General features: G+C 49.1%; 2 protein-coding genes across 8 annotated transcripts in view; one reads left to right on the top strand and one right to left on the bottom strand.

Annotated features, from left to right (window-relative positions):
• Positions 1 to 24307, top strand: part of TRAPPC9 (trafficking protein particle complex subunit 9) — a 539837-nt gene that overhangs the window by 93985 nt on the left and 421545 nt on the right. For all 7 annotated transcript variants that reach the window (XM_060287242.2, XM_060287245.2, XM_060287244.2 and 4 more), the window contains 2 exons: positions 5509 to 5725; positions 13854 to 13997. In XM_060287242.2, coding sequence (XP_060143225.1) covers positions 5509 to 5725; positions 13854 to 13997 — 361 coding nt within the window. The remainder of the gene's footprint in view (positions 1 to 5508; positions 5726 to 13853; positions 13998 to 24307) is intronic.
• Positions 16644 to 16893, bottom strand: LOC115863273 (protein CEBPZOS-like). Its single transcript, XM_030875894.2, has one exon. The coding sequence runs from the start codon at positions 16884 to 16886 to the stop codon at positions 16644 to 16646; it is 243 nt and encodes an 80-aa protein (XP_030731754.1). The 5' UTR covers positions 16887 to 16893.

Raw genomic sequence — 24307 nt, 5'->3', positions numbered from 1 at the left:
TGAAGCTGTTTTCACAGGTGGGTATATATACAATGTATTTTATAAGATCAGATGCTTTTATTTAATGTGTGGGAATTTGCAGCTGTTGGGAACAGCCCGTTCTCTGTTGGCCTGGTCTTCGTAGAACACTAGGGGTCAGCAGAGCCGTGCGGAGGGTAAGGGGCCCGCCTTGCTGCAGCGGGTGTGGGCCTTTCGAGTTCTCCTCAACTCGATTTTCTGCTGGAGTTGACTCATCTCCGTGTCTGGTTGCCAGCTGAGCAGACAGCAAAATGAGTTCTGGTGGGATTTTTCTTTTTTTTAATTTTTACATTAAAATTTTTTTTTAATTTTATTATTTTTTAATAGATCTTTTTTTTTTGTGGTACGTGAGCCTCTCACTATTGTGGCCTCTCCCGTTGCGGAGCACAGGCTCTGGACACGCAGGCTCAGCGGCCATGGCTCACGGGCCCAGCCACTCTGCGGCATGTGGGATCTTCCCAGACCGGGGCACGAACCCGCGTCTCCTGCATCGGCAGGCACTCTCTCAACCACTGCGCCACCAGGGAAGCCCTTTAACAGATCTTTATTGGAGTGTAATTGCTCCACAACACTGTGTCAGTTTCTGTTGTACAGCAAAGTGAGTCAGCCATATGTATACATATATCCCCATATCCCCTCCCTCTTGAGCCTCCCTCCCACCCTCCCTATCCCACCCGTCTAGGTCCTCGCAAAGCAGCAAGCTGATCTCCCTGTGCTGTGCTGCTGCTTCCCTCTTCAGTAAGTGGTGCTGGGAAAACTGGAAGCTACATGTGAAAGAATGAAATTAGGACACTCCCTAACACCATACACAAAAATAAACTCAAAATGGATTGAAGACCGGACACTATAAAACTCTTAGAGGAAAACATAGGAAAAACACTCTTTGACATAAACCACAGCAAAATCTTTTTTGACCCACCTCCTAGAGTAATGAAAATAAAAATAAACAAATTAGACCTAATTAAACTTAAAAGCTTTTCCACAGCAAAGGAAACCATAAACAAGACAAAAAGACAGCCCTCAGAATGGGAGAAAATATTTGCAAATGAAACAATGGATAAAGGATTAATCTCCAAAATATACAAACAGCTTATGGAGCTTAATATCGAAAAAACAATCCAATCAGAAAATGAGCAGGGCTTCCCTGGTGGCGCAGTGGTTGAGAGTCCGCCTGCCGATGCAGGGGACACGGGTTCATGCCCTGGTCTGGGAGGATCCCACATGCCGTGGAGCGGCTGGGCCCGTGAGCCATGGCCGCTGAGCCTGCGCATCCAGAGCCTGTGCTCCGCAACGGGAGAGGCCACAACAGTGAGAGGCCCGCGTAACACACACACACACACACACACACACACACACACGCACACACAAAATGGGCAGAAGACCTAAACAGACATTTCACCAAAGAAGACATACAGATAGCCAAGAAGCACATGAAAAGATGCTCAACATCACTCATCATTAGAGAAGTGCAAATCAAAACGACAATGAGATATCACCTCACACTGGTTAGAATGGGCATAATCAGCAAATCTACAAACAACAAATGCTGGAGAGGGTGTGGAGAAAAGGGAACCCTCTTGCACTGTTGGTGGGAATGTAAATTGATACAGCCACTATGGAGAACAGTATGGAGGTTCCTTAAATAACTAAGAATTCCTTAAAAAACTAAGTTCCTTAAAAAACTAACAGTATGGAGGTTCCTTAAAAAACTAAAAATAGGGCTTCCCTGGTGGCGCAGTGGTTGAGAGTCCGCCTGCCGATGCAGGGGACACGGGTTCGTGCCCCGGTCCGGGAAGATCCCACATGCCGTGGAGCGGCTGGGCCCGTGAGCCATGGCCGCTAAGCCTGCGCATCCAGAGCCTGTGCTCTGCAACGGGAGAGGCCACAACAGTGAGAGGCCTGCGTACCGCAAAAAACAAACAAACAAAAAAACTAAAAATAGAATTACCATATGACCCAGCAATCCCACTACTGGGCATATACTCTGAGAAAACCATAATTCAGATAGACACTGGTGGGATTTTATAATGACAGTAAAAAAGAGGGATCTATAGTTTTTCTGAACCAGGACAAGGTTTTGGTTCTTGGTCAAGTGTGTTCCATTGTAGAACTGATGAGTTGTGTCTGTTCTGGGACTGATTTTGGCTAATCTGGAAACTTTGAAAGGAACCAAGATGGAATTATTGCAGGTGGCTTCTGCCTTAAGAAGCCCTGTGCAAATGTAAAAAAATGAAAAAGAATACGTTTGGGTCTAGTGGTATTGGGAAGGGTTTGTGCACGTTGCAGGAGCGTTCAAGGCAGAACTTCTCTTTGTGAGCGGGAACATGGATCACCTGTCTTGTCTTTCGTTGTTTACGAGAGTAGTTTATGGTAATTAGCACTGACAAACGGCTGGGCGCCTTGCATTTAACAGCTGGCTGTCTGCAGATTTGTCTGTCGAACACGTAGATTTCACAGGCACGTAGATTTCACAGGTCAGGTAGAAGTGAGAGAGAAGGAACGCGAACCTTGGCAGCCCAGATTCAGGTTTCAACCGCCACTTCCCCTCCGTGTGACCTTGGACTGGAATGTAACCTCCCTTAGCCTGTTTGTGAATCTGTAAAATGGGAATGATAATGTTCACTTCTTCCTGGATTTGTTGTAAGTTGTATCAATAAATAGTATTATAACACACGCAGAGCACTTCACACACTGCTTGGCACTTAGAAAGCCCCACCGGTGACGTGTCAGAGCAATAAAGGCAGCTCGTGTGTGTTGGACCGCTAGCAGACACTTGACTAGGTTGTGAATTTGGTTATTTCCTTCTACCTTTGTAACTCTGTGTGCTAAGTGCTTCATTCCTGTTGATAGAAGAGGAGCCTCAGGGTAAAGAAGATTTAGTAATTTGTCCCAAGTCAGACCATAATTTCGGGTGCAGGGGCCTCATGAAAGCATGCTTGTTTGGGTTTTCCCCTCTCTACGTTCTGTCCTGGAGGCCGGGTGCTAGGCCCTGGGCCCACTGTCTTGTAGCCCGAGAACATTCAACAATGCAGCCAAACAGACAGGGTCCTGCGCTGCTTGAGCAAAATGTCCGGAGGGGGACACAGGTGCTAAGTAGATAAATGTAAAAACAAATGACTAGAAAATGTGATCAGCTCTGCAGAGGAAAAGAACATGCCTTGCCCTGCAGAGCTGGGGAAGTTTCTAGTCGGTGCTGCTCTGGTGGTGTTAATCTCAGTAAAATACGTTGTTACCACAGACAAAACGGCAAAGCATCTATTCTCAGGTAAACTAAAACCCGCTGATGATACTTACGACTAATTAAGCAGCCAGCTCGTTGCCGGCACTTACCTAGGGGTGAACAGGTTGCGGCCATAATCATCACGGCAACTGTGCTCACTGGTTTTATTGAACCCAGTTTTAGAGGTGAGGAAATCGAGGCTGGGGTGTTTGCTGCGTGCCCGTGATTACCTTGTAAATGCTACCACTGGTCTTCAGACCTAGTTCACCGTGGCTCCAAAGTCTGAGCTCTGTGAACTGCGTCGTGTAGCTTCCCCGCAAACAACCCAGATGACTGAAATTAATTTTCTTCATTAGTAGGAAATGTAAGTGACCATAAGAGAAAGAGGTCGTAAGGAATTGTTTGGAAAACTAGAGAAAAGCCCAGCACTTTACCAGCTGTGGGAGCATGCTCTAGGACCAATGTATATTCAACCCAGCACCCGGCACCTCCTGCAGATCTGATGTTCAGGAATGACTGAGCCATTTGATAACGTTTTGGCTCATGACACACTGTTGGTTAGAACCTGCGGCCTCTTTGTCCCTGGTTAATTTTCTCTTCAAAGCCATTTACATTTCCTGCGGGCTACTCCACTCAGATATAAGAATAGCCTCTTTAAACTTCCTGATGCAGTTCCTTAATGAAGCTTGTTGCTAAGGGAACCTAGCAAAAGCCCGGTAGATATGCACATAATAATGGTAACCTCAGAACTTTGTCGATTTAAACTCAGAATCAGAGGGATGGGAGATTCAGGAAAGGCTTTCTGAGATAGAAGGGGGAAAGTGTAAGGATGCAGCCCAGGTTAGACGGAGACATCTCGGTCCTAGCCGGCAGGGTGCCCGGCTTTCAGGATGGTGTGTGGGGAACGCAGAGCTCTCACAAAGAAAACGGTTGGATGGGGAGGGAGGAAAGTCAGGTTCTTTATTGGAGAAGGAAAAAGAGAGAGGGAACTGAAAACTTGCTGGTTGAACAGGAGTCTGGAATATGGCTTGACGTCCTTGCATTTAGGAGAGAGGAGTTTTGTGGGGACCAGTGTAGGAAGGAATCTCTCTTGGTGGGAAGCCAATGCAGCAGAGAAATGGGCAGATCCAGGGGGCCCCAGCTGGGCGAGCTGCCCGCCAAGCCAAGGTGTGGGGCTGCCTCCGTAATCTGGCGCTTCAGGCCTGGGTTTGCAGCCCAGTACAGTGATGAGAGGGAGAGGGCTGGCGGGAAGGGCAAGGCAGAGGCCGGGGCACGGGCTGCGGGCATGTGCTTGTTGCACTTAACATGAGGGGTCTGAGAAGGATGCTCGATGGTGAGGAGGATGTTTTGGATTTTCCGCATGGGACGTACCAGCAGCTGACACAGATGTTTATCCCACAGGCGTTATGGCTCCTGTAGCTCATCCTCTTCTACTTTTTGCTTCAGCTGCCAGGGATGTTGGAGCTGAATCTATAGTCGGCCTCTGTTAATTACCCCTGCCTCATGGCGTGCATTTTTGTGACTTCGCCTGCCCCTTGTTTCATTTAAGTATTAAATCCCCATTTTTGACCCTCGCTTTTGTTTTTTTGTTGTTATTGTTGTTGTGTTTAAAAAATTGATTTAGATCCTCGTTTAGAATGAAGCCAAAAGGAAATAAATGTGTACACAGACTATATCACAGACACGACTTTTAAAAATTCTGAGCTGTTACCTAGTAGTTACATTGCTGGCCTGTAGTCGTGATTAAACAGAAGTTGTTATTACTACATCATGGGGTGGTTGGGAAAATACGGTTAGGTTGTAGATGAAAGAAAAATTTTTGTAAGCCATGAAGTCTTAATTTAAGTCCAAGTTAGGTGTGGTTATTATTAACAGTTCTTTGTCTAGTTACCTGGTTACCTGGTTCTATATATTTTGTGTTTTGAGAAGTTAATGTATTTGATGAAAATCCCTGCCCAGATTCCAGTGTCTTTCCCTTTCTCTTTCCCTTCTCTGCATCTTATGTGCTAGGTAGCAAATACCTTTGTTCCAGAGAATATGGGCCTTCTTAGCAAAAGGACAGGGTGAGCTTGGAGAGGTGGGGCTCAGAGAAGGCCTTGGAGCTTCCATGTCGGTGCTTCTCTGGATCCTGCCCTGTCAGTGCACTAACTCAGCTTCCCTTTTCCTTCATGTTTCATTGGGCCTCTGTTTTATGAAAAAGCTTTTTTGTGTTTCCTTTTGCACTTGTAAGATTCTTTCACATGCTTTTTACTTTCCTCTGTGTGCTTCAGCTCTCCGAGGAGGAGAAGATCCAGCGGTACAGCATCCTCTCTGAGCTCTACGAGTTGATTGGCTTCCACCGCAAATCCGCCTTCTTCAAGCGTGTGGCTGCCATGCAGTGCGTGGCCCCAAGCATCACAGAGCCTGGCTGGAGGGCCTGCTACAAACTCCTCCTCGAGACGCTTCCTGGCTACAGTCTGTCGCTGGATCCGCAAGACTTCAACAAAGGTACTAGAGCTGAAAGTTGCTTCAGTCCAATTAATGGTGCGTCCAATTAATGGGCCCTGCTCTGCCTGTCGGACACGATGACTGCTGCTGGCATGCAAAGGTGACTAAGCTCTCCTGCACTTGGGTACTTTTGATAGATCACAACAGAACGTAGCGGTGCTCTGCATGCGGGCTGGCATTCTTAAATCTGCATGCCGGTTGGAAATCTCCCCTGAGCTCACTGACGTGTGTCCTCCTTGAAACATCTTAAATACCTAATGAATCCTACTTACCTCATGTGATTTAGCCAATTTGCAAAAATCAACCAACCTAGAATAAGTCCTGGGGTATATGTGTACAAGTACAGGTGTGCATTCGGTGATAAATCCTTATCCTGCAATGTTAATGCAGGGTAGTATGTGTTAAACATAGCTCTGAGTCTAATAACAGGTGCACACAAGTGTGATGCCCAGTGTCAGGCAAAGGGTGATTCGCAGGCGAAAAAAAATGGTTGATGGCCGTTTTAGGCAGGACATGCAGAGCACTTTCCTCCAGCTCACGTCCAGAGCCAGCAGGCCTGGCCTGCTAGACGGGGAGAGAACTGAGGGGCTGTCTACCTTCCTGTCCCACCAGGGCAAAGACAGTCCTCTGGCACGTGTTTTCTGTGGTCATGTGTGCCGGCCTGAGGGGCCCGTGGTCCGAGTGATGAGTCTGTTCTGCTCTTGGGTAGTTGTGATTACTGGGTCTCTCCATGAAAGAATTATGAATCCCCTTCCTGCTTGCCTTACCTCTCGGGGACGGTGTGTCCGCTTTCCCTTTGTGTCCACCTCCTCAGTAATGATTTGTCGTGCTCTTGCCTGGTGCCATGGGATGTGTGAGGTGAGCGAGTGGAGCAGTGGGAAGAGGACAACTCCTGCCCTCCAGCGTACAAACAAGCAGTTCTAGCATGTGTCGACCTTCCAGGTATTTGCAGAGAGCTCTCGGGTCCTTCCAGAGCCTTCCTCTCCTCTGTCTCCGTTGCCTAGGTGGTTCTTGATGAATTACTCTGTCTGGACTTCTCCCCATTCTGACCTTCTCCCCAGAGCATCACTTAACATTTGATAGAATCGTACGCTCAGGATGAATTCTGATTAGCGTAGAGCAAGGAGTTGGCAAACTTTTTCTGTCCAGGGGCCAGGGAGTAAACATTTCCGGCTCTGGGAGCCCTCCGGCCTCTGCTGCAGCTCCTCGGCTCTGCTGCTGAGGTGTGAGAACAGCCAGGGATGAAATGTCCGCCGACAGATCTTTACTTATGGTGCGGGTGGGGCCGGATTTGGTGTGCGGACCGTAGTTTGCCACAGCCCTGGCTCAGAGCACAGCGATATCTGAAATCACTTCAGGGGGCCCAAATTACTTAAAAAATGTTTTCCAGAGTGTTTTCCAAAATCATTTAAAAGGCGGGACCTGGGGTTTGGAAGAGCAGAGGGAGACTGAGTGAGCAGCACGGCAGGTGGCCTTTGAGGAGTGGAGGGAAGCTGAGACAGGACACAGCCCTTCATTAGCCCCCGCCTCCTGTAGAAGCCAGAGACCGGCCGCTGGGGGCTTGGCATGTGAGCACACGTGCTCCGGAGGTGTTGATAGGAGCGGGGCAGCGTGGACTTTGGGCTTTACATGTCCTGCCTCTCTGCAGCCACAGGGGGAGGATTGGTGGGCCCAGTGCTGATAGGAGCGGTCTGCATACTTCTCCTGTTTACGTAGCGTTCCCTTTCTAAAGCCATCTCACATAATAGAGCCTGGTCACATGACCTTGCCTGGTCTTCCTCATCCTGTGCCCTTGCTGTTGATCTTTTTAAAAAGTTAAACAAGGGGCTTGACGTTTGTCTCTGCTGGATAGCATCGGTGATGGGGCTCGTACTGTTGATGGAGTGATTTTGAACCTGAACTCTGTCCCTGTCTTCTGTCCCAGCCGTTGGTGATGGTATTAAGTGCAAGGGGTCAAGGGTAGAACTGGGGACCCTCTCTAGGAGGTCTTGCTATTAGCAAATGTTTCTTGCTTCTTGCTTTGTGCTGGACACCGTGCCACATGGTGAGGGTAAATGCATGGACACTAAGCCACGTCTGAATTCATTCAGTGACACTTTCTTCCAGATCTTTCACCATCTCACCCAAACAGAAATCACGACACATTTTTTTCATCTGCCATGTCATCTGCTCTTCCTTTCTCTAATTCCTTTTTCCTCTGTGTTCCCCCAAGAGATGGGATGGAACGTAAGGTTTGCTGAGCACTTGTTTCACGACTGGCGCTTTTGGGCGGACTGTGAGTTCTGGGTAAATTAATACTGGCGGCCTGTGATTTCAGCCCCAGTGTCTCTCTTCTGCAGCCAAGAACCTCAGGGCAGTGGCAGTCAGGTGCTTCCCAGAGACCATTTTAATTTCTTCCTGGCATCTCTTGTGGGCCTCTAACTGGCCTCTAAGGGCTGCTTCTACTCTCTGGACAGCCTTGCCCCAGCTGTGGTCACAGGACTGTCCTTCGTGTTCTGAAACACCGAGACCATGTGGTGTTTAACTGAAAGTCATCTTGGAGCCTGAGGGCTAAAGGGACTCACAGCCAGAAATGAGAACCTTCTGGTGGGCCCCGTCCCTGCAGATGGGATCCCTTGGCTGGCCTTCTGCGTGACCTGTTTGCCCTGGGCCCCCAGCCTGTCACCTCTTGCGGGGGGCGGGGGGGGGGAGGGTTTGTGCAATGAGGCCCGAGCATATATGTTTGGAAAAGTCTCACATGATTCTGAGAAGACTGATCTAGCTCCTTCCCTCTCTTTACAGACAGGAAACTGAGATCCAGAGGGGAGGGTGGGCTTCACTTGGTGGTGTTTCTGCTGGGAGCTCTCATTGCTAATGGAGTCAGGACAGGGATCCTGAGAGGGAGGCTGTAGGTCCAGGTGACCCTGGAGGACAGAGGACAGTTAGGGAAAGAGAGGACAGGTGTGACGCGTGATTCGGGAGGTGCTGGATTCGGGGCGCCAAGGTCAGGCCGAGCCAGGATGAGGGATTCGGGATGCAGGTCACACTTGCCGTCGCCCTTGCATCTGGTGTTGCACAGGGAGCTCTCCCGGGACGCAGCCAAGTGAGGAAAGCAGTGGAGAGACCACGGGGCTTGCGGGGGAGCTTGGCTCCCGGATCCTCGCTGGTCTGCGTTTACTTTGCTCGTCTCCACGGAGTGAGCGGCCGCGTTCCGGGGAGGCCCTTTCTGAATTCCCGGACTCTGTAGCTGCTCTGCAGTCTAGTTGTGAGCAGCCGTCCGCTTCTTGGAGGAGAGGGCAGAGTGCAAACCGGACAGCGCTCTCAGAGGTGCGCTGCGTGCCTGGGGTTTGCTCTCAGGGTGGAGGTGCCGGGAGCTGAAAGGCTCTTCTGACACAGCTGGTGGCTTCCCTTCTCGTCTCCACTCAGCGCTTAATGACGGAAGATGAACAACAGCAAAGGAGCCCCTGGGTGTCGCGCGGTGGCACTGGCGCGACAGGGTGTCCACGTGTGTCCACACGCGAGTCACGGGAAGTGGTTTCACCAGTTCACCCATTTACCTAGGAGCTCGGACGGTGCTTATTCTTCTTCTAAATGTAAATCATGTGATAATGGATTTTATCACGTCCCTCCTACCACCACACTTTCCCCTGTGTGATCTTATTATTGTTTAAGTAGATTTCATTAGAGCAGTTTTAGGTTCACAGCAAAATTGAGCTTAGCCATTTCCTACATACCCCCGTCCCCCGCATCACCCCCCCCCAGCCTCCTTCCTCATCAGCATCCCCGCCAGGTGGTGCATTTGTTACAACGGATGAATCTGCACTGACACAGCGTCACCCAGAATCCATGGTTTACGTTAGGATTTATTCTTGGTGGTGTCCATTCTGTGTTGTTTGTTCGTTTTTCCGTTACCACACTGTCTTGATTTTTGTAGCTTTACAGTACATTTTGGAGTCAGGGATGTCTTTATTTCTTTAAAAAGTTGTCCTTATATTTCCCAGTGTTTTAAGTGACAAATATAGAGCAGCTTCCTTGCCTGGTAGGGTCAGTGCCTGAGAGTGTTGCCTGCACGAGGACGCTGTCCTGGGTGTGGGCGAGGCCTGGAACCCAGAGCCTGCTGCCCAGGCCCAGCTGTGTCCTGGCCCAGGGCTGGAGGGTCAGGTGATGGAGCGCCCCGTCTGCTCCACACGGTCTCTCTCCCAGCACACCTTGCACTTGCACTTGCCTTACGCTGCTTGTGGCCTCAGGGAGAATGGTTTCATACGTGTACCATCATTTCTCATGGCTTGGTGAGCGGATGCAGTGGGCCCTGTACCGCACTTGAGGGAATAGAGGCTTGGGGAGGTTAAATGCTATTCCTCAGGTCGAACAGCTAGTGAGAGGGTGACACCATTACCGACTGGCTGCATGGCCCCCGTCAAGTCCTCTGTCCCTCATCTGTACAGGGAGGTACTTTTACTGTGTCACGGGAAGGTTGTTATAAGGACTGAGAGAGTCAGTCCCCAGAATGTGCTAGGACAGTGCTCAGCAGATACTGTCAGGTGAGGTCTAATTCCATCTGTCCCTCTGAGGCCACGTGGAGGCTGGAATAAAGTGCCCTGCGGGCCAGCGCTTCAGGCCTGGCCCCATTGGGAAGGAGTGCGTGCTGGTGGGATGGCCCCCTGCCTTGGCCCTGGTACCAGTGGTTGAAGTTAAGGGCGGAATAGCTGGACATGCCCTAGAAGCTTTCGGGGTTTACATTTGAAAGGCTGAGAGTTGCTGGTGTGAGAGACGAGATGAGACCTGCAGGCCTGTGGAGGGGACAATTGAGCGTACAGGCTCCGTTAGGCCGTCTTCGGGACAGATTTCGTGGGGTGAGTTAGTGTCTGGGAAGGGGTTTTTCGAGCGGTCACACTGTTGCTCTGCAGAGAGATGGGAAGGGGGATTGAGTTTCCATGTGCGTGGGACCGGGATCCCTGTTAGTGTGCTTCTGACAGACTTCTGGAGAGATCGCAGGTGCTTTCCAGTGACCCCTTTTGTATCCCTGGAACATAACTGCAGGCTGGCTCCAGAGTAAATGCAAGCCTCCTGGGCTCTATGCAGTTACACTGGGCTGCCTTAGCCTTTTCTTTCCGTGCTGGGCCAGTTGTGCACACGCCATCCAGGTGTCCACTGTCGGGTCTCCTGCTGGCTATTGCTTCCTCAGGAATGCTCTTCCCTGCCATTCACCGCTGCACCCCAGGCATCCTTCAGGTCTCCGCTGAGTGGCAGCTCTTCTAGAGGTCCCCCGTCGTCTCTCCACCTAAATGCAGTCCTGTTATTTCTCTCTTTCACGTACTCCTGTTCTTTCTAAACAGCATTTACCATAATGTGTAAGTACCTTAAAAAAACGGGGCAATGATTTAACACTTCTTCCCCGCCCCCCCCCCCCAGGCTGTGTGCCCCGTGAGAGCAGAGACCCTGCCTGTCCCTGTGTCCCCCTTGCTGGCACACAGCAGGCGTGCCTGTAAATACGTGTAACGTGTGTCCACACCTGATGAGCAGCTACGTGGCATGTGCTCATTGCCATTTATTGAACAGAGTTTGTTTCTTGATCTTAATTTTTAAATCACATGGATGAAACATGTTTCTTTTGAAAAATGAAACAAATAAGCACACCTCCATGTGATTTGATACTTTTTACTTAGCCTTCTGTTTTGGGAGGGGACATTCACCATCATTTTGTGAAAGAGGTGGGGAGGTAAGGTAAGAGATCAAATAAGGTAAAAGTGATAAATGTCAGCTGGCTGTATTTCTAACAAGAAATAAAAGTTACTTTAAACCCCATCTCCACTGTTGCTCTGGACTACTTTCAAGATTTCTCAGAGAATTAAATGGAATTCTACTAAATCCCCATACCTGTGAGTAAAAGGGAAATTGTCTGTATTCTCAGGACCTGAAATGTATTTCTCTCTGTTTCTGGAAGTGAACATTTTCCCTAGCTGATTATGGAAAGTCGAGGTAGGAGCACAGAAGTTCACTGTGTGTATTTGCTAGCGTAACGGGCTGCTTATCATCACTTTAATCTTACTTGTGTTCCTATATATGAAGATTTTTTTATCCTACCTTTTGCTTAGCCTTTTTCTGAATGAGAGATTAAATTTTCGCCAGGAACTCTTATGAAAGAGAGTGGTAAGGCACCTAAGTTTGGTAAAAGGCAGTAGTTGAGGTAATACACTCTCACATTGCTGAACTTTCTGAATACAGGAGTGTTGAAAATTTTATCACCGGCTCATATACTGCAAATCTGTCTTAAGAATAAAAAGATTCAGATTTTATAGGACGAGCAGTTTGAATCGCATAGAAATTATGATTTGTACACTATTTGGTGTTAAGAAAATTTATACTCAGTCTTACCGTAATTGCCTGTGGTAGGAACTGGATCCTTATCTATTAAAAAAAAATCTGCAGAGTGATATGTGCCCCATTCTGGGTATGGTGGGGTGGAGATTAGTTAGGTCAGGTCATTTAGAATTCTGGGCTAGGTTAGTCATGACGTTGATTTCAGCCTTATCATCCTTTTCAGAATCTCTTATTTTGTTTTGGCCTTTGGTCTTTTGACATCGTGGAAATACTGCAGGGACTTGTCATTCCTTCCTCTCCTGTCATTGTATGAAAAGATTTCTGTAAGATAAAACTGGTAGGATATCAAGGTTTTTGTGTGTGGGTAGGTTTGGTCAGCTGTAAGAATTTCAATTCATAATTATTAGTAATTGTTATTCAGTTAACAGTTTAAAAATTATTATGAAATAATTTAAATATACACAAATCAGAGAGAATAGTACGATAGCCCATCACCCAGATGAAGTAATTAATAAGATTTTGCCATATCTGGCTTTATTCAGACCTTTCTTTTTCTTTTATTTGTTCTTTGTTGAAATATTTTACAGCAAATCCCAGAAATCATGTCATTTTACCCTATATGCTTAAGTAGGCATGTCTGAAAAATAGGGGCTTTTTCTTTCGTCATGCTTTCAACTTGACCCACGAGGCTGTTAAGGACCAGCTCTGTATTAGGCATCTTACTAGGTAGTAAGGATATTTGGGTGAATAAGACACCATCCTGGCTCCCAAGGAAATTAAGGACTGATGGAAGAAACAAAGACACAAGCTTACAGGTGCCTCACTGTATGTGCCAGATAATGCCTATGGGACAAGATTTGTGCAGGATTCAGTGGAAATTCACAAAAGGGACTTGCCAGCCTTGTAGGGTAGGCAGTGGGAGAGACGGTCAGTAGGCCTATGAGAGGAGGAATGCTTTGGTCAGAGTCTTAAATCCTTTCCCCCAACCTTTCAACCAACCCCCCGGGGCCCCTGGGCACACAGCACTGGGTGGTAACTGTTTTTGAGCCCTGTTTCCACATCTTCATGAAGAATTTTAAGGTGGAAAATATTTAAAAGCAGTAACTGTTGCCAAAAGGGACTTGGAATAAACAACTCTAAAATCCTGTGATCTTAAAAAAATACTTTTCGATGGCTGTGCAGCCGATTTCCTCCACCTCTAATTTCAGACACGCTGAGTTGTTTTGGAGGGAGCAGCCACAGTTTTGTTGGTAACCTTTCTTCTACCTTAGCTTTCTGCTTTTCTGTTCTTATACTTCAGAGAAATGCTGTGCTTTTTAAGTTTATGGCCTTGGTTGTTGATAATGAAGGCTCATCAAATAGTATTTTCTTGAAAAAAAAAGTATGCTGTAATTCAAATACATGCCACTGAAAACATAATATTTTGTTATAACCTTATTATAAGTATTTCAAAGTGGGTTATTTTAAAAATTGTGTCTTTGCAGAAGAGAGAGAATATTGGGTTGGCCAAAAAGTTCGTTTGGGTTTTTCTCTAACATCTTGTGGAAAAACCCGAACGAACTTTTTGGCCAACCCCATATAATATAAAGCATTTTTTAAAAACATAAAAAACCAAAAAACCATGTGAACAGGTGCATCATGTGAGTGTGCTTCTCCAGGATAAACACAGGGGAAATGCTTTGGTTGTGCTTTGAGCGTGGTGGTTGAGGTGTTATCTTGAAATCACGAGTTTTACACATTAGACATGGCTCCAGCGGGCTCATGTGTCGGCCCGGTTGCCAGTGCGCCCCTGAAGCCGTGCTCTGATGCTCTGTGTCTTCTGTCGCAGGCACGCACCGAGGCTGGGCTGCCGTCCAGATGCGTCTGCTTCACGAGCTGGTCTACGCGTCCCGGAGGATGGGGAACCCTGCTCTCTCTGTCAGGCACTTGTCCTTCCTGCTACAGACCATGCTGGATTTCTTGTCAGATCAAGGTGAGTGGATTCAAACTCCAGTTTTCTCCCAGGAAAGATGAATGAGTGCACTCCTGGTGCTGGCCCTCGTCAACACCGGCCCAGGATCGGGTGGTGATGTCCTCCGTGTCCTCACCTCCCTGGGCCCCTCTCAACACACACTACTGGCCCTTCTCGCTGCTCTCAGCCTCCGGCATGGGCTCCCCTTGCCTTTGCCTATGTTTTATAAAATGTAAGTGTCAACGTGTAACACTTATATGCAGAAATGCACGGTTCACAAGCACACTGCTCAGTGAGTTTTCACGAAGTGACCACGTGGTACCCAGCACCCAGATCGGACACAAGACCAGAACCCCAAACACCTCTGTGCCCCTTTTGGTCACTGCTCCCCTCGCGGGCAGCGTCTGTCTTGACTTTCTGAGGGATCGTGCATGTCTTTGCCCACACATCAGGGCAACGTTCTTCTAGGTCCTTGCCTCCGTCACCTTCTCTTCTCACACAGTTCCTGGGTGTCACGTGTTTCTTGGGTTTCAGTCACAATCCGTTTATCTCCAGCCCAGGCCCCACCCTGAGCCCCAGGTGTTCTCCTGCTGCCTGGGTGCCGCACAGGTCCTTGGAAATCAGCCCTCCGCTGCCTGTGTCCCAGCGCCCTGTCTGCCTGTCCCTCCCGCCGGGTTAGCATGTGCTGTGGGTCCCCTGGGAAGCACTCTTGGATGTGATGCAAGTGCGGGGCGTTTATTAGAAGTGCTCTTGGGATCGACACCCACTGAGGGGAAGAGAAGGAGGCAGGTCTGGTTGGGCAGAGGGAAGCTGGGCCTCGGGGCAGAATCTGCAGGGGCCTGGGCAGCCCCCGGGAGCTCCAGGCTGGGGTGACCCTGGAGCCGTCCTGCATCATCCCGCAGGCCGGCCTTCTGCCCCCTCACCGAAAGGTCGTACAGGTTCTCGTGGCGAGGTCCCTATCTCCCTGTGGAGGGCACTGTCTGGAGAGGACACTGCCCAGAGCCTTGGGGGTGAGGCCTCAGCGGGGCCTCTGGCACTGGGATGGCCGCGCTGTGTGGAGAGGAGCTGGGTCTCTGTAATCACACACCCAGGGGATGACGCAGCTGCTCCCAGGGAGGGGAGCACATCCCTTCCCTGAGCTGCTTCCACCTCCCCCTGCCTCACCTGCCTCGTCCTGGACTTTTTTTCTCGCAAATACACATCTTCTTCCTGCAGCGGGCCTTTGCCCTCACCCCTTGCCTGCACCTTGTCAGCCATCTCCCCTGGGTCTGCACTTCCTCTAGGCTGCCTGTCACAAGTCCCAGGGGACCCGTCGTCCCCCTGCTGTTCGGTCTCTCCCCTCACGCACTTCTCACGTTGCACCGACAGAGCTGGTGCCTGTTTAGTCGGTCTGTCTTCCCTGCAGAAGCCCCAGGAGAGAAGGAACTTGGTGGTTATTTAAGGTCATATTAATTAGTGATCCGAAGACGCTGGGTCTAGAAGGAGAGAAACTTGGGATATTTGACCCTGTTGAACAAACCACTGCCTCATAAGGGCCTGTGTGTAATGGTATTTGGTTAATTGGAGTCTTCTGAGAAGAGGACTGAAGTCAGGAGGACCCAGGGTTCCCTCCACTCACCCCAACCTCTAATTACCATAACCTCAGATCAGTAATTAAGTTCTTCCTGGGCCTTCATTTTCTCATTTGTACAACTAGGATATTACAGATTGTGTGGCAGCTTGTTATTATTTTAATGATAGTATTTTAATTGATTGGGTGACCTTTCTCCTGGGGAGCTCCTGGTACCATTCACAGAGTTGATAACTAACATTTCTAAATATCACTGCATTGAAATGAAATACGGAAGAGAGGAGTAGCCTTGTCCTTGGATGGGAACCCGTCTGGGTGTTTGCAGATGGAGGCAGCACAGTCTGGGGGTTCTTGCCTGCCCCTCCTCATAGGTCCCCCCCGCCCGGTGTGTGCCAGTGCGCGGGAACTCACAAGATGGGTTCTGGGGCCAATTGTTTTTTGTTTTTTTTTATGACGAATTTTATTCCAAAGTGGCTCTAGTAGTATCAGAGACATTGATGTAGGGTTTAAATATTGTTTCAGGTAAAGTGACAATGGATAAAAGCAGTATTTCTAGTTAATATGTTTTTAGATAATGGGATTTTAAATGTGTGAGTTAAAAATGTAATAAATATTAATGAACTTATTTACAAAACAGAAACAGACTCATAGACAATAGAAAACTAACCTACGGTTACCAAAAGGGAAAGGAGAGGGGAATAAATTAGATAGACAACAATGTCCCACTGTATAGCACAGGGCACTATATACTCAATATCTTGTAATAAACTATAATGGAAAAGAAATGTAATAAATGTTAAAAATAGGTGTTTTACTATTTTATCTACTTTGAAAGATTTATCAATTCAGAATTATAGGGGAGATTTTTTTTTAAAGGAGAACTACTTTATTTTGAGTAATAAACAAAACTGCATTTATAACATAATAAACAAACCTTCCTTCAATTTCTTCACAGTTAGTCCAAAGAATAAAACCTCTGACTTAATGAGAATTTACATTTAACCTTAAATATTCTAAAATCCATCCATGTCAACTTTGGAATTTTAGTCTTGCCTGATACTATGAAATAGGGCAAACCTTGATCAATGGGCAAATTCCTAATTTTTGCCGTTCAGCCACTTTTCTGGATCTTGCTCTCTGATTCTGTACATTCCAGAGTGTTCGGTGGATTTGTAATGAACTTCCAAGATGAAGGGGAATTTCTTGCTCATTGTTTGCCTGAAACCTTGGCTTGTGTTCATCTTTTTAAACAAAAAATATGCTCCAAAAATGCCCACAAGTTCAGCTAGTAAAACTCCTTTAAACATCTTCTTTGCCAGTGGATCCAGAGTACAGGCCATCCTGAGGCACGTACTCGCGGGGCTGCTGGGACCAACTGTTTACATGAAAAGAATAGGGTGTGGGGAGGATGCCACGGTTAAGCCTATAGAGGAGTCCATAGTAAATGATGGATATGGGAGCATCATGGGGGAATTGACAGTTCTTTTCAGAGGTGGAAGAATGGTTTGGGTAATGTTCCATGAAGGAGGTGACCTTGACCTTGAAGAACAAATTGGTGTTTGCCAGACAAGACTGAGCAGAAGGAATAGCTTCAGGTAGGAGGACTTTCTCCAGTTCTGGTGGAATTAAGAGGGTTTGGTTTATTTGGGGAATGTTAGATACAGTGATTTGTGTGATTCTGTTGTCTGGGATTTTGGGAAGGAAAGTGGATGATCAACAGTAGTGCAATACGATCCTGCAGTTCCACTCCTAGGTATATACTCAAGAGGTTTGAAGACATACACCCACATAAAAACTTGCACATGAGTGTTCCTAGTGGCATCACGCATAATAGCCAAAAAGTGAAAGCGGCGTCCATCAATGTCCATTCACTGATGGATGGATAAAGAAAGTGTGGTGTGTCCACCTGGATTTCTCATTCTCTTCCTCTCCCTCATCCCTTCTTCCTTTCCACTTTCCTTCCTTCTTTTGGCTAACATTTGTTCATCCTTCAGATCTCAGTGTAGATAACCACTTCTGTTGTTTTCTACAAAGCCTTTCTTGGTCCCTCAAGACTACCTTGTGTTCCTTTGGAACATTCCCACTGGAGTATGTGCTTACCCATCGAGCACTTTCACCCACTATATTTCGATCGCTCAATTGATTGACAGGCTCCGCACTCAGGCTGCAAGCTCTCTGAAGGTGTCTGTCTGACTTGCTGTTTTTCTTGTCCCTGTCCACATAGGGCTGAACGCATTAATAATAAATGCTTTTCCTTTTTTAAAAGTAACTTTATTGAGATTTAGTTCGCAGACCACAGTTTAAAATGTGCCCTTCAGTTTTTTAGTGTATTCACAGATATGTGCACCTGTTAACCACAGTCAATTTAAAACATGCATCACTTTGAAAAGAAACCCTATTAGTGGCTGGTTAAAGCCACTGTGGCTGGTTAGTGGCACACTTCAGTACTCACATCCTGTTGAATGCATTAATAATAAATACTCTTTCTTTTTTTGGTTTATTTTCACTGTTACTGGGAAGGCTATGGTGAGCCTCTTCAGCGCTTTGGCTTTTCGAGCAGGAGAGAGATTTTGTCAGGAGAGGGATTACTGGGTCAGCCATTCTGAACACTTTTATTGCTGTTGAGACATATTGGAAATTGCCTTCTGAAAGGATTGTTCTAATTATACCTCTGGCAGCAGTGCTGCTCATTCAGTCTGTAGAAAACGTTGCCTTATTGTTTTAATTTGTATTTTCTGGGTAAGTTGCAAGTTTGGATATTTGTTCTGTGTTCCTGTTTACTAATTGTATCTCTTTTATGTGAGACTCTTTTACAGTCTTCTGACTGTTTCCCTGTAGCTTGTCTCATTTGTTTCTCATTTCTTGGGAGGCAGATAGCATCAGGCCACTGTGCTGAGGTCTGTCACGCTTTGAGATGCTAATGAAGTCCTTTGCCCAAAGTCTGTCAGTTACTATGAGAGATACTCATACCATGAAATGTATCTGGTGCCCGTAACATACCTGGATGGTGTACAGCGGGTTTGAGAGAGTTAAGACACTTCCTGAAAGTGCTTCACTTGTTTTTGAACTAAAGCTGAAAGTAGCAGGAACATCTGTTTTAAACATTTTATGATAGATCTCTTTAGCATAATACGAAACTTGAAACTGTTGCTGGAACTCTGAGAAATACATTTAACATTACAGAGGATCAGCTCAGACCAACACATGTGAATTTAACAGAGTATGAAGCGCTCTACATTTGACCCACATTGGCCATCCTTTGGTTTCTTGAATATGTCAGGATTTTTGCTTTTTGGTGTTTTCTTGTCTCAGGACGTCGGCTACACTCTTGCCAGCCATCCCGCCTTCAGCTCTGGGGTGGGTTTGTGCAGGTGGCCTCCCCATCCCCGCCCTCACAGCGTCTTCTGGTCATGTCCCGACTTTTCTTCAGGGCGGGCAGTTTTTATGGCTGACCCTCCACTTCCTCTCTTGATAAATCCCCCTCTAAGAGAGTTGGGCCCCTCAGGGACAGCAAGACTAAGTTATGGGACGAGGGGCCGAGCTGCCTGGGAAGAGAGGGGTTTCCTCTTTTCTGCCGGGAGAAGCGTGAAGCCCCAGGAACTGCTGGTGACCACACTGGATCGTGTGGAGAAGAGTCTAGGAGTGGAGCGGACTCTTCCTTGTGTGGTCTTCTCCGTCCCAGCAAGCACACCGTAATCCAATCCCTAGAGCCCTAGGGCCTCCCTAACTAGAACGTGCTTTCTAAGAAAGCAGTGACTCTGCTTGGATCACTGTACCTTTTTTTTTTTGCTGTACGCAGGCCTCTCACTGTTGTGGCTTCTCCCATTGCGGAGCACAGGCTCCGGACGCACAGGCTCAGCGGCCATGGCTCACGGGCCCGGCTGCTCCGCGGCACGTGGGATCCTCCCGGACCGGGGCACGAACCCGTGTCCCCTGCATCGGCAGGCGGACTCTCAACCACTGCGCCACCAGGGAAGCCCCTCACTGTACCTTTGTAGCATCTAAAATAGTCGTAGGTGTGCCGGAAATATTTGTGGAATGAGTGAGTGATGGTGGCAGTGATCAGTGACCGCTCAGGAAGTACTCTGGGAGGGGGGTTTTGGAGGGGACGTTGGAGTGCAGTGCTAGGACACTTGTTTTGAAGGTGCATTTAAGTAACATTTTACCATGGTGTTTGTTCATACTTTAAAAGTGATGTGGAATGGCTGATAGGAATTATGAGGTGATTGATCCCTCCTGCTCACCCACCCGTCACTCCTTGTCGGAACCTCTGGCCAGATGATTTACTTGCATGGATTTAGGGTTAAGGAAAACCCAGAAGAAGGAAGAGATGGAGTCTCCCCGGGAGGGCTGAAGAAGCGCTCATCAGGAGGCAGCAGGTGCTTGAGATGGGCCCTGGAGAGTGAGCAGGTACTCAGCAGGTGTGTGGGACACAGGTGAGGGGGAGGTGAAGGGAAGGAGTGTTTAGGGCAGGGCTTGCATGAATGAAAGAGAAGGTGCCGCTGTGCTTGGGCTGAGGGATGCGGCTCAGTCCAGACCTGGGTCTTCTGCTGCTTCGGGCGTGGCAGTGCCTGTCAGGTAACGCATCTCATCCGTAAAGTGGGAATGGATGCCCGGAGGACGGCGTCCTGGCGTTCCTCCCCGGCACCCCTGCGTTCCCGGGCTGCCCGGCTGCAGAAGGCCACAGCCGCGTGAGGCCCGTTGCAGGGGTGAACACGGAGGTCCTGCCTGGTGAAGTGGCCCGTCCCAGCCCCACAGCCAGTGGCAGAACGAGCCTGGACCCTTAGCCTCTCAGCTCCTAATATGGGGGAAGGGGAGCCACTTGCCCTGACCCCTCTTGACAGAGACGTTTTCGTTTAACTGCCAAATGACTGCCTGCTTCCACGCGGCGTTCGAGCTGCTGATGGCAAATGCATTCCGGCACAGTGCTGCTGCCCCCTGGCAGTGGGATGGTGATATGTGTGTATTTCATCAGAGGGAACAACGCTCGCTGAGCTTGGAAACAGCTTCCAGGCAGCCTTTGGTGCACAGAGGACCTTGTTTATGGAAAAGGAAGAATTACCGCTTTGAAAACAATGACAAAGCTGTGAAAACTGCAGTTCAGTTAGGGTTCTGAACGCACGCATGCATACGTAGTACACGCGTACCATTAAAGAGAAATTGTCCCGACACTTGTTAACATGGCAAGGAAGACTGTTCCAGACAGTTGCAGTAGGGTCAGCTCTGTTGCAGTAGGGGAGAGAGACTGGGCTCCCTCCGAATACAAGGACAAGTGGGGATTCAGAGCCAACAGCAAAGGGAGTGGGGAGTGGACAGAAAATTACTCAGAGGCGACGTCGGGCTGGGGGACTCTGGCGCAGTTGGCCTAACAGGATTCTCGCTGAAGGCAAGCCAAGGACTTAGACGTCGGGGGGTGGGGTGGGGTGGTGTGAGGAACTTGATCAGATATTGAGGGTGATCGGATATCAAGGGTGGGGGGACTCTCGCTCACCCAATTAAGTGGGATCCTTGCTACAGCTGGACAAGGCGGGGCGAGGACAGGGCCTATCAGAGAGGCGGTTGGGAAGGGGAGGTGGGTGGGAAGGAAGCACAGACGAGCAGGAACTTGTGAGGCTGAGCTGGACCCCACCCCACGGGGATGGACAGGAACCGTGCTGGTTTCTCAGCACCTCCCAGCCCCCAGCTTCGATGATGGGAGCCCCTGGAGGAGCGGCCACCTGGCCCAGGAGCTGGAGAAGCTGAAGCAGAGGGCCTGGGGGGGGCTAGAGGAGCTGGGGGAGGGATGCTGCCTCCACCCCCCACCCCAGCAGTGTCGGTGGGCGTGCCTGTGCCTTCCAGGTCCCCATGCACGCTGGCTCAGAGTATGCAGGGAAGGGGCTTCTGGGAAGTGTGGATTCAGCTTAGCTAAACGCACACACTGGTGAAGATTTGACTTCGTGGTTTGAAGTGCACGTCCCCTTTCAGGAAGCGGGAGATGAGTTCCCATTGAGAAAAAGCATTCCTATTTTATTTTTGCTTTCCTTGCTATCATAGTTGCCATTTTACTTCTTGTTTTAGTACCGGGAACAACTTTTTGTTTTGATTTCTCTTTGATGAGCCCGTAGTTATACATTTAGATGGGCTAGACAGGAATAATTCCTCCGTTTCCTCCCCCGCTTCTTCCTTCTCTCTTTGAAAACTGTTCATCTGAGATTACATGATGCTTTTTGAACGAGAGTGGATTGTACTGTGAAGAGAATAAGAAAAAGTAGGATTGCCAATTCCTTTAAAAATTTTGGTTTTTACATGTGAAGTAGATAGGTTTTTGAGTTGTGAGTGCAATTGCAGTAGACCCTTAAGGCTCCTGAAGGTGTATTTTAAGGGTTCTAGGAATACTGTGCAGACGATGAAGGACAAGGGAGGGGTAAACGACGGCGTTGGGGAGCTCTCCTTATCTCCTTCCTGGAAGTGTTTATTGATCATCTCCGTGACTTGGACACAATGCTGGGTCCATGCAGTACCAGAGGTGACTTTTGGGTTGAGCTGGAGGCCGAGGGACAGCGGCGGCAAGGCTGTGGGGCGGGGCATTGCGGCAGCTGTGCCGGCGGGGAGCGAGGTGCGAGGAGTTACGAATGCTCCCGGTATCTTGGCCGAGCAGTGTTTAGTGTAACAGGATGCCCGCAAAGCGTGGGGCTAAGGGATGGCGGGAGATGCAGCCAACAAGAGAGACTGGGCGGGGTGAGGAGGCCCTTGGTGCCAGTCCTGTGGGCGGGGTAAAGGGAGGCTTATCTGCACGGTTGTCACACGTCACCTCCTTCTTCATCTAGGGGAAGGAAAGAAGGAGGGATAGAGGATGGAGGGGTTTCGGGAGGAACTGGAGAAGCTGGGTCGGGTATTTTTGACTCAGAAACCAGCTAAAATGGAAGAAGCCAAAGCTTGTTACCTTCCACCCCAATCCCTAACCCTCACCGAAAACAACCTGCAGGGAGTTTTAGGTTTTGGGGGTTCCTTCAGTAGAATGGTAAATTTATGTTCGCTACCATCTACCTTTTATCTCTGAGCATCATTTTTGGAGGGGGGGAGACCCTGGGTTCAAATGCCAGGATTATCACTTCCTGCTTTTGTTTCCTTTACACTCCCAGCCCCTTCGAGTCCCTTTGGGTTGTCCCTTTGAGTCTGCGCCTCCGCCAGGTGTGCCCAGTGCCCCTGGGCTTCAGCTGCTACCTACTTCGTCTCCCAGAGCACCCTTCATCACTCAGCCTCTGCATCTCGACCTTATCCGAGGTCCAGGCCTGCAGGTCGCCTATCGCCTTCAGACTCCTCTCTGTTGGTGTCTGTACTTCCAATCAGGGCTCGTTTCCCATCCCTTCCTGCTCTCATGACCTTCCGCTGTGACCTCAGGAACTCATGGTCTGTCATAACAAAGGCCCCTGTTTCATCTCAGCCTCATTTTTCCCCTGAATGTTCCATTAACCTTGTACTAAGGTAGTGACTCTTTACCACAGAGTTTGCAAATGTGTGGGAATGTTTCTGGTAGAACCTGGACCGAGGGGTGTCGTGTGTTTCGCAGGAAGGAACGAGGCCGCTAAATGCAGGTCTAACGCAGGTGAATAAAGCACAGAAAGCGCCGTCCTGCTCAGGATGCCGGGGGTGCTCCCCGGAGCCACAGTGGGAGGGGCCAGCTCATTCCCCTAGGCGCTGCTTCCCCGGCCACCCCTCAAGATGCTGCTGTTTTTTCCTGCTGCACCCCAAGTGCCTCGGGGCCTAGAGGTGGCAGAGAAGTCCTTCCCTATTGCTACTTCCAGGCAGTCCTCCTTGGAACCCCCAGCTCCTCACAGCAGGTGTGCTTCTCCTTTGGCTGTGGCCACTGACGCGCTCTGGTCACTTCTCCCCGCTCCTGGCTCACCCTGTCCTGCAGCGCCGCCACTGTCTGTGTCCTGGTGGCTTCATCATCCACTTTGAGGGTCCAGTCAACACCATCCTTATCTTCTCCGTCTGTGTTTGCTCCTGGTGAACTCACAGGCCCACGTCTCCAAGAACTCTCTGCACACATGGCTCTTGTATTTATTTCTTATACGGAGCTCCAGACCGGAACACCTGACTGCCTACCCATCCTTCCCTGCCCCGTCTCAGCACGTGGTACCACTCTCCGTCCAGCTGCTCAGACCACAGACGGTGAAGTCAGTCTCCATCCCCTTTCCCCCCATCAGACCCCATATCTAAGTCCTCCTCAGGCAGTCCTCCGGGTTTTACCTCCCAAACATCCCCATCCGGCCCCTTCTCCCCACCTCTGCGCTTAGAGGGGCAGCCTGAAACCACCCCCGCCCCCATCACTCAGCTGGGTGTGGATTTGGTTCTTTGGTTCAAATAAGGCTTAGCCCTGGGGGAAATACATTTTGAAAGAAAGTAACGCTCAGCCCACAGTTAACTCAGAATTTACAGGCCCAGTTCCAGAGCCCCGTCCTGGACCCAAGAACTTGCATTTCACAAGGACCTGGGGAGGCCAGTGCAGGAGGTGTGCTCCGTGGGCTGAGAAACGGGCTTTGATAAGAACAAGTTGTTGGTGGGGAGTTTTTCACTGGGGCCATTTCAGGGTCTTTGCCTCTTTCTGGAAAGCAGCCTCCCTTCTTCCCCTCCGTAGCCACCATTCACTGGGTTTGGAGTAAAATGCATAGAGTCACCGCTGCGGCCCTGGCTGCGCTCAGAGGGGTTCCTGCCTTCTTTAGTGCCCCTGCTCGTGGGTAGCAGGTCCGTGAGTTGCGGGCCAGTGAGATTTCTTTTG

The sequence above is a fragment of the Globicephala melas genome, chromosome 17, assembly GCF_963455315.2.
Source record: "Globicephala melas chromosome 17, mGloMel1.2, whole genome shotgun sequence".
NCBI classification, from domain to species: domain Eukaryota; kingdom Metazoa; phylum Chordata; class Mammalia; order Artiodactyla; family Delphinidae; genus Globicephala; species Globicephala melas.
The sequence above is the reverse complement of the archived record's forward strand: the minus strand, read 5'-3'. Positions and strand labels throughout refer to the sequence as shown.

Bases quoted from the DNA above. Each gene is read 5' to 3' on its own strand.
- LOC115863273 (XM_030875894.2), bottom strand. From the start codon at position 16,886: ATGGCCTGTACTCTGGATCCACTGGCAAAGAAGATGTTTAAAGGAGTT.